This window comes from Anneissia japonica, unplaced genomic scaffold (genome assembly GCF_011630105.1).
Source record: "Anneissia japonica isolate Jap-2015-1 unplaced genomic scaffold, ASM1163010v1 scaffold4811_len131365_cov145, whole genome shotgun sequence".
Lineage (NCBI taxonomy): Eukaryota > Metazoa > Echinodermata > Crinoidea > Comatulida > Comatulidae > Anneissia > Anneissia japonica.
In genome coordinates this window covers 37,700-47,699 of record NW_022692512.1, presented here as the reverse complement: position 1 = coordinate 47,699, position 10,000 = coordinate 37,700, and the positions used below count along the sequence as shown (strand labels likewise).

Genomic DNA, 10,000 nt, shown 5'->3' with positions numbered 1-10,000 from the left:
TTTAAAGTTAAAACTCAGCCTGTAGTTAGGCCTATAGTTTATCCTCTTTCTCTCTAGCCTTTGGTATTACTGTACCTATCTACACTTTATAAAAAGGGGGGTACTAGCTGTTGTTGTTGTAGATATTATATTAACATTTAATAACATCCAAGAAAGTCACAGTTTAGTTACACATGTACATCTCATAAATCCGTAAGATATCATAGGCCTACCGTAAGTAAACATAGAAAGAGCAATACAGTAATAGTAAAACTCGAGCGTCACGACATTGCGAAGTGTCTGCTCTTGTTCTTCGTATCGAACTCAGTCGAGTTAATCCGAAATGGCCTGAGTGAAGTTTCATGCAAATGTTCCGTACGGGAAAAAAATCGCGCCCGGGCTCCGAGGTCCCCGACGAAAAAAGTGGGCGTGGTCTGGCGTCCCTCAGTATCCGTCGAAAGTTTTCCACGGGGCTTCCCTACCCGGACAAATAAACAATTTTTGGTTTGAAAGGCTTAGTCGATTTTGGTGTCAACTAATAGGATTATGTAGAAAATACAGTACATTTTTTCTCCCCAACGAATTGTGATTTTTCTCCAAGACAGGGGGTGGAAGAGAAGCCAGATCTACCCGACGGGGGCCCTCCCACCCCGCCATCCCTGCTAAATACAGTATTGTACTATAGTAGGTCCTAGGCCATTGATTTTTCTTTCATTTTTGCTGTGATTAAGGCCTAATCCCTACCGCAAAATAAGACTATAGGCTTATGTATTATTTCACTCTGTGTAGGCCCCATGAATTGATAATATTCCAGGGATCCTAATTTCTGGAAAGAAAAACACACAGGGACAACTTATTTTTTCTTACATTGTTTGTACCATGAAGGAATTGTACAAGACTGTATCTTGCTATGCTGTGTGATTACAGACAGGGCCCACACTTTGTCGAGGAAATTAATACAGAACATAGCTGAAGCTTTGCATGACGTCAACATACGAAGCCACGCCCCTCGGCTGAACCCGTTGTATTTAGCAACTCCCTATAACATTCAACTATTGTTTGGTCATAGTTCGGCATATATGACATCTATCGATTATGCGCCGTCGCCAGTGGCCTAGCATTTCGTCTAGTACACTGTAAATGCCTACCTGACTTGATATTACTTTAGAAGGCTTCCGCTAATTCATTACATTACAACATTTATGATTCAGTTTTTATTAAACAGAGGTAACTTCAAGTTTCAGTTTTATTTCAACTCTTGCTCACGACGTTTTGACTTAAATAATCAATAACCACGGCGTCAAAATGCCCTGTATGAGCGAGTTTTAAAAATTGTCTAATTGAAAAGGAGACACCCCTCCCGAAAAAAACCCTTCTACGCACCGCATCGAAGTACAAGTTTGCCCTTCCTGTCGAGTGCGTTGCCCTGCCGTCGGAGAAAATCTTAGCGCCGCCACTACTAAAAGAAAATCGAACTTAAAGCATGCACTTTATTTTGCGTTACGAAATAGTAACCAGAAGGCAGTTGTTGTTACTGACAACGTTACAGAAAAAAGCAGCATAACATCAAATATCTTCAACAACAACGAAGACTGGTTTCCCAACTTATTTGTCAGTGTGTCTGTTTGCTAATCATATTATACATTACCGCCCTTAATCTCAGTCACAAAACTCAAGCCACAAAATTCAACGAAACGGTTTGCTCTACTTCAACTTCAGAATTACAAAGAATGTTGAATTTATTTATTAAGATTATCCACGACTTATTAAAAGTGTAGGCCTACTGTGCAGGATCCATAAACGTTTTGAACCGAATTGATGTCGGGTGTTAAAATTGTGTCATTATGTATTTTAGTGCTATCATCAGACAAATCCTGTCCATCTGGTTACTTTGGTGAACTCTGTAACTACCCATGCCACTGTTTGGCAGGAGCTGATTGTAAGAGAGATGATGGTAGCTGTACAAATGGATGCAGTGATTCATGGGCAGGCTCAAACTGTAGCATAGGTTTGTGTGATCAGTGAAACCACATTTTATGATGTTAGATGGGCTTAATCAATGTAATAAATTGAACATTTATATGAATATAATATGTATCAATGCTTGCGGAACACAACGTAGATAGTTCTGAAAAGAACTGTTGTTGTTGGTTGAGAATATCTCACCCAATATTGAGATATTCTCAACCAACAACAATAGTTCTTTTCAGAACTATGGTGTACAAGCATTAATACATATTATTAATTCGCCATGCAAACCTTCAAACAGTATTCTATATGAATATAAACAATAACTTCATGTATATATTATTAAAGAAAGCAATGAACTTGGAAAAAACAGAGTACTGATGATACAATGTCTAAACAAGCAATTGATCAATCAACATTTATCAAAACCATTACTTCGCCATGCAAACCTTCAAACCGTATTCTATATGAATATAAACAATAATGTCATGTATATATTATTAAAGAAAGCAATGAACTTGGAAAAAACAGAGTAGTGATAATACAAAGGCTAAACAAGCAATTGATCAGTCAACATTTATCAAAACCATTTCTTGACATGTGAAACAACGTTAATTACGTGGACTTTGGTAGATCTAACGTCTTGTTGCTGGATGTATTGGAAATTAAATCCCGATATTAACATTACATTAAAAAAAAATACATTAATAATTGTGATGTTTCTAATAATTTTCAGCTCTACCATACTTAAGTAGGCCCCCAATCGCTACACCAAAAGCATGTACTATATTGGTTGATGTTACCTGGACACAAGGTAAAGACTACGGTACAGGGACTATAACATCATGGACCCTTTGGTATAAGACCGAAAGTAGCAGTCAGTTCACGTCAATTAATTCAACCACACCTGACGTCATCAAAATTTCTGGTTTGAAACTTTATGAAATTGTAACATATTACAGTGTACTTTCGCGATTCGTTGAAGGTGTTAATACATCTGGACCGGAAAGTCCACAAGAAACAATTAAAACCACTTGCTCAGGTAAGCTACAGTGATGCAGTCGCTGTGATATTATTTTGATGGTCTGAAAATACGTTGATATATTTTCTAAATAGCTGTTGCAATAGGTTAAATATAATAACATTAATTTGTTAGACAATACCATGGGTATTCACCTCACCCTAGTTTCCCCATAGATGTGCAGAAACCCATTTAATCTATTTAAATTGAACGACATAATATCAACTATATATAAGTATTTTAGATTTGAGAATACAATTTCTGGGAAATTAGTATTGCTGCATTATTGATTTTTTTCGCCTCAGTCCCATCCGTGGTCGGTCTGAAATCATTTTTGGGCACCAACGTTAAAGTTAAAGGTAACGTCGTGCGGCGAAAAATACCTAATATGGGTCGGAACGCCTGGGGGCATAAGTGCGGTCTCTCGGAAGATCACTTGCGTGGCTGAGTTTGATCAAATATGAAAAATAATTGTTTTGAAAATGTTTGGTATATAATAGTCAGGATTGCATTTTTTGTAAATGATTTAATTTTGTTAACGTTTAATATTAGAACCTGCGATGCCGGCACCACCGACAAGTACTTTTGTTTCTCAGACCTTTGTAGAAGTGCAATGGATGGTAAGTTCTAAAATGTGGTTAAGTTACTTTTTTTAATTTTTTAGTATGTGACAGGTTAAAAGTAAAAATAGAAGCATTCAGTTTGTGATTCGATATTACATATTTATATACGGTTCAATTCTACGATCCGAATAAACCAAGTACAGTACTGTGCAAACAGATGTTACATTCCGATATTGAATGCCCACAACTGTCATCGTCACGACTTTACCTAAGCTCGTAGCTGATAGTAGATGAAACCTCAAGTACAGCGTAAATTTAATGATGATCAATTCCTTAATACACATCACTTGATTACCTTAAAAGATAAAAATGAAATACATAAAAACTAAATTTCTATAATTTTGTGCAATCTGTGTATAAGAGACAGGATATACACTCTATAGCTGGCCGATGGCCTTGAAGAAATCCAGTGTTCAGATGTTCTACTCTACCAAGTTGGTCACCGAAATGCAACGATGTCAAGTCGATTAATTACGAACACGACACACAACACTGAAAGAATGATGAGAATATCGGACTTAAAAGAATGCACCGAATACGTAGTTGACTTAAGAGTCGTCAATAACAAAGAATTTAAAAGTCCATGGAGCGAAGCTATTAACATCATAACGTTACCATCAGGTACAACCAATAAATAATTCTATCATCAAACCTACATTATGTTTTATTTATTTTGCTATTTTGAATTCTATTTGGAACAGTATATTTTACAGAAAACTAACCAAAGCAGTTTTATGACAAAGATCGAAAACATGAAATGATCAAGTTTGAACATTCTACGTAACAAATGTAACATCAAAACTAATAATGATAATAATACAAAATAATTAAACCTACAGAGCCACATTTTGTATCTACAAATTCGACAATTTTGGAAACGTCATTCACAATGAAGTGGCATGCTCCTGCATCATGTAACAGTGGAACCGACCTTTTATATCACTATCGCCTCAACTACGTGAAAAGCAATGACGAGTATACAAGTGGGAACACATCAGATACAGAAGTAGAAATCACAATCAGTGATGCTGTTGAGCCATGTACAGAATTTAGTTTTAACGTTTCAGTCTCATTTATGGAAGTAATAGGACCAGCAAGTTCCATAAAACTTTCAACGGACGCCGAACGCAAGTTTCCATTGATCTTTTTCATAAATACTTAATATTAATAAGCTGCTGTTGTTGAATGTAATATATGTTTTAGAACAACCCAACGGGTTTTTTTTTCATACAGCTATTTATACTTAAATACAGTATATGTTATGCTTACCTTTTCCAGTTCCGGGAGTTCCAGAGATCATATCAGCAGAATATTTTGGTGGTAGTATTAATGTTGAATGGCACCCGACAGTTCAATGTCCAGTTAGCTACAGTGTTATTTTGCAATGTTGTGATGAAAAAACCTTCTCCAAAGATACAAATGATACACAAGTTACCTTTACGGTTGAAGATGGAATATCACCAGACAAAAACTACACCGTAAAGGTAAAAGGAATTACAAACAAAAACAAATTGTTTGATTTATACTCATAACAGGTTGCTAATAACCCATTGAGCAGACTTGTAAAGATGAAGTAATAATCACATTTGAATATTTCCAATTTCAGTATGTTTACTAGGAATTCAGAAAAAAAGGCATGATCCCAAAATGACATCACTTCTGTGTCAACAATGTGTAAATTGACTTTTAGAGTGTTTTTTTTTTTTTTTTTTTTTTTTTTTCATTTTTGATGCCTCAAAATATTGTTAAAGTAAATAAAAAAAATAAAATGTATTTTATAATAGGCCTATAGATTTACTGGGTTCAATCCTGTTAAATAGGTCACTGATGTTTTACACAATCAAAAGCAACACTTTTCACCCAAGCATCTTAAGAGACTTGCCTAAGAGTATAAGCGGACCCAATTGATACGGCAACCTTACTAAATAAATCACCTTAAAATAATACGGAAATCCTCATTTTATTTAGGTAGCAGCAATTACGATGAAAGGCTTGGGTAATTATTCGGCCACTCAAGCCGTGAAAGTGAATGAAACACAAAGTAAGTAATATTAGAAGGTTTAAATTATAATAATTTGAATTCATTAATACTGTAATTAAATATCATATCTGACAACTTACAATTTTATTATATCAACCATCTAATAATATTAGACAATATCATATCTTTAAATAAATTCATTAAATTATAGAAATAACGTATTTATAATTTAAAAAAAACAATCGATCATTATAAGCATATATTATTAATCTATAATTTATCATATTTTTATCATAATAAAATAATAATTCAGGAAAACACCAGATGAAACAAATATCAGACAAGGAAACAGTAAACTTGAATAGTTCATCGAGAACTAGTAATATCTTACATATAAATATTTAGTAATATAGGCCCATTGTTTCAGGTCTGTGTAATTGCCACATTATGCCATACCTACTTTTCTTTTTGTAGATACACACGGGCCGAATAAACAGATTCAAATTGTGATTGGGATTGTAGTTTCAGTGGTTGCCATTCTTGTTTTCATCACACTTGCTTACTATTTGAGAAGGTTTGATATTTATAAAAAATATTTTTATCTAGTTTTTAATTTTTTTTTCTTTTTTAGTGTAATTACTAGCACATAAGAATCGAATGAATTGTGTTGAAGAAGAAGTAAATAATTCTTAAATTTATTGTTATAGACGTCAGAAAGGGAAAAAAGAGGATCATCAAAGCCCCATTTTAAAATATCAACCTGAAGTTAACAATGCTGCAGGTATGGTTTTCAATAGAATCTGTAGGATTTATAACAGTAAATTGAGAACTAGTGTTCATAAGTAAACAAGAGTGTGCTCTGCTGGGGGGGGGGGGAGCTGAAATGCAAGATTTTTTATGAGACGATTAAGCAATTGGTCGGGAGTACAATAATGCCCATTTTGAAAAACGCAATACAGTCTCCGGAATGTCTCCCGGTGTACTGTCAGAATGTCTCCAATGGATATAAGTCTTCGACTTTCGTGTGTTAATATCTTTAGAATGTTTCACATTCGGATAAATCCAATTCAATATTATCCAATACTCATGTTTCAGTAACGTCATTGCCGACCATTAGCAACATTTTGTAGAGTAAAGGTGATGACTCCATGAAGTTATATTTTCTCTTAAATATAAAGCATAGGTAATTTGTCTCTAATTGACGTCTACAATCATTTACTGTCGTGACCACCACTCTTAATTTTGCCATATCCGCTTTTCATGCTATGTGTTTAGAAATGCAATACAATACTATAAAGTAGGAGGTTACTTCGATGTACTTATTCATCTCACAGCCCCTGCCTTCATCCAGATGTGGAACAGGCATTGATGAGTGTCTGGATAGAATTAGGGTCAGAATTGGAATTACACCAGAGCCAATATGTTTAATATAGGCCTATATATTTTTCATTTTGCTATAATTATAATTTTTTTTGCAAGTTATTTTAGCGTCAATTTAAAAATATTGTATTTTGTCAATAGGAATAAAAACAATATTAACGAAACAAGTTTTTACAGGGGCAGAGAACGGTGACAACGTACGCATCAGAACAAATATGAAACAACCTGTTTGTAACGAGAATATCGACATCGAGCCTGTCTACGAAAATACAGACATACCATCCAGAGATATCCCGTTAAAAGAGCTCCATGCTTATGTTATGATGAAGCGATCTAACTCTGTGGATTCAATGAAAAAAGAATTCGAGGTGAGAGAGTATTATTTTTATGTCAGTCTTATACACTTGTATTTCATAACTAAATAGCATACAGCAGTAGCATATACAATGGAATCTTCAGCAACACGATTTAAATAATCAAACAATTAGTTGGATGTTGGATTAGGTGAAAACAAAAAAATATACCTATCAGGAATAAACATCAAACTACCATGACCTTTTATCATCTGCATTCAAGCATTATACTTCATTATCTGTTGTTCTTATTTCTCGAACTTGGTCAGTTTTACCGGATAGTCTTGAAGTTGTTTGACCTACGAATCACTTGGATCCTTTATAAACTCTCTCAATTCCCACGTTCGTGCAGGCCATACTATGTAACATTTTATTTTTGGGACTCTTTTGTCATTTTTGCAATTTATTATGTAATTTTTAAACTTTTCATCAAGCTTTTTGTTAGTTTTTTTTATTTATTATTAATAATTGTTTTACTGTGTTTTGTGTTTTAGTCTATATTTATCAACATGTTTGTTTTAGGAACAGCTAACCAGAGAGAAAGTGATTCATTTGCTTAGGCTGCCCTCAACCATGTTGTGTTTGTATTTGGGTCTAATAAATAAAGAAAACAAAAGAAAGTGAAATTGGTGTATTTTAATATTTTTTTTATTAATCATTTCAGCATTAAATAAAATTATAATATTCAACTTTTTGCAATATCAATGATACTTGTAACATTGCAAAGAAAGTTAATCTAGCATGATAAAAATATTTTCATTAAATTATTAATACATTTTGAAGCCTACGTTTACGTGTTTACATTACGTTTCGGCTTCTGTTTCAGCTACTGTAGCCTTGATTACTAAATAACATTATGCTGTGTTTTTGGTCGTCGTACGCCCTCTATCTTATTTTCTGCGTTAAGCTGGTTTCTCATTGGTGATGTGTATTTAGCTTAAAAACTGTGTTAAAGTCCATATCCTTCTATCTACTTTGTTTCTTTTCTTGTTGGTCTAAAAGATGCCTAAATATTTATACTCGGTTTCTTTATTTATTGATTTTATCTTCTTCCAGTTTGGTTCGGTTTCAGATTTACAGCGCTTAAAAAAAAAAACACGCTCTAGTTCTAAGCCTTAGGCCTACAGAATCAGTTTTCCTGTTTTCTCCACATACATTTGGGGAATAAGGAATTTACAAATATTTTAAACATGAATCTCTTCTGCTTTTTCTTTTCATAGAACTACTGAACATAGGCTACTGTAACTGTTTATGAATGAAAATTGATTATGAATAAAAACAAATAATGCAGTTCAAAACATGATAATTAAGAGCGTTATAAATTAAATCATATTGTTATTATTATATTAACAAATTAATGACTGATAAAAGATTGTTACTAAAATTCTCTTTACATAACATTGTTTCTCCAATAGGATCTCGGAACAAAGCAACGCCACTCGTGGGATGTTGCTAAGCATTCAGATAATAAGACGAAAAATAGATATGCAAATGTAGTAACATGTAAGTTTATGGTATTGTAAAACATTATTAACCGAAATTTTCGAATAATTAACTGAAACAATAACCAATGTTTCTCATTAGTAGGAATATCAAAGCGGTGGCAAGTATACAATTTGGTAATGCGAAAATTAACATTACTTTCAAAATTATCGTGAACTTGTAATTGTAGAATCCGGATCTAAATATTTGTATTAATGAAGATTTTATAATTTTATTTTTAGATGACAAATCACGTGTTATTTTGAAGTTAGACGGGAGTACAACAGGATCTGATTATATCAACGCTTCCTATATCGATGTAATTTTATAATTTTGTATTATATCCAAAATTTACATTATGATTTTATCGATCGAGTTAAGTGATTGAAGATATTCAATGTTATCCTTTTTTTTATAACCATTTTTAAACAGTTATATGCTCTAGTATCGTTGCCCATCATTGTTGTATAAATGGTTGTAAAAATCAGGGGCACCGCAGATAATACATTTGTAGGTATGTATTTTTGTGAGATTGCAAGTCTTACTGCAGTAGGATCCAGGGGAGTAATCTCTAGTATCGGTGTAATGGTCTTTGCATCTTCAGAACATACCGTATATCATTATTAAGGAAGAAATAAGTTAAGCCTACAGTTTATAATGACATTGTTGAAAAATATGATAAGAAAGAATAAAAGGTGCCGGTCCTGATTAACGTCTGCGTAGGTCCAGTGTTACACTACTTCCCACACTACATTTAATGTGTCATGACTGTCGCTATATAAGTGCTCGAAGGCACAAAACTGTCTGCTGATTGCCAGTAGCAGTTTCAGCAAATCGTCATTGAACAAAAAAAAAATTGTTGCACGAGCTTTGTAGCATCGCATTCTTCATGGAATCGGCCGACGATACACGGGTGAGTGTACCTAGATTACACCAAATCAATTTGCACCGGCATACCTCGCAGCAGCATTTTCATAATTAGACCTACCATATGCAGCCTCTAGAGTACGCTGTAGTTGTTAAAATAAACGCCGGACACTTTGACATATAGTTTGAGACATAATTATACATTTATTAAACGAAATTTTCGGCAGCGCCTGCTGCCATCCTTAGCGTAAGTGTCATGGCGCTGCCGAAAATTTCGTTTAAACTAACTCAAACTATGACAAAGTGTCCGGCGTTTATTTTAACAACTGCAGTGTTATTCTATACC

General features: G+C 33.9%; 2 protein-coding genes across 2 annotated transcripts in view; both read left to right on the top strand.

Annotated features, from left to right (window-relative positions):
• LOC117100320 (angiopoietin-1 receptor-like) overlaps positions 1 to 6,208 on the top strand; it is a 20,380-nt gene extending 14,172 nt beyond the window's left edge. Inside the window, exons 4-11 of the mRNA XM_033239969.1 lie at positions 1,835 to 1,987; positions 2,684 to 2,989; positions 3,521 to 3,588; positions 3,975 to 4,212; positions 4,431 to 4,631; positions 4,870 to 5,075; positions 5,560 to 5,632; positions 6,204 to 6,208. Coding sequence (XP_033095860.1) covers positions 1,835 to 1,987; positions 2,684 to 2,989; positions 3,521 to 3,588; positions 3,975 to 4,212; positions 4,431 to 4,631; positions 4,870 to 5,075; positions 5,560 to 5,632; positions 6,204 to 6,208 — 1,250 coding nt within the window. The remainder of the gene's footprint in view (positions 1 to 1,834; positions 1,988 to 2,683; positions 2,990 to 3,520; positions 3,589 to 3,974; positions 4,213 to 4,430; positions 4,632 to 4,869; positions 5,076 to 5,559; positions 5,633 to 6,203) is intronic.
• An 83-nt stretch (positions 6,209 to 6,291) lies between these two features.
• Positions 6,292 to 10,000, top strand: part of LOC117100319 (receptor-type tyrosine-protein phosphatase kappa-like) — a 20,479-nt gene continuing 16,770 nt past the window's right edge. The window contains exons 1-4 of the mRNA XM_033239968.1: positions 6,292 to 6,353; positions 7,130 to 7,320; positions 8,721 to 8,808; positions 9,030 to 9,106. Coding sequence (XP_033095859.1) covers positions 7,168 to 7,320; positions 8,721 to 8,808; positions 9,030 to 9,106 — 318 coding nt within the window. The 5' untranslated portion in view covers positions 6,292 to 6,353; positions 7,130 to 7,167. The remainder of the gene's footprint in view (positions 6,354 to 7,129; positions 7,321 to 8,720; positions 8,809 to 9,029; positions 9,107 to 10,000) is intronic.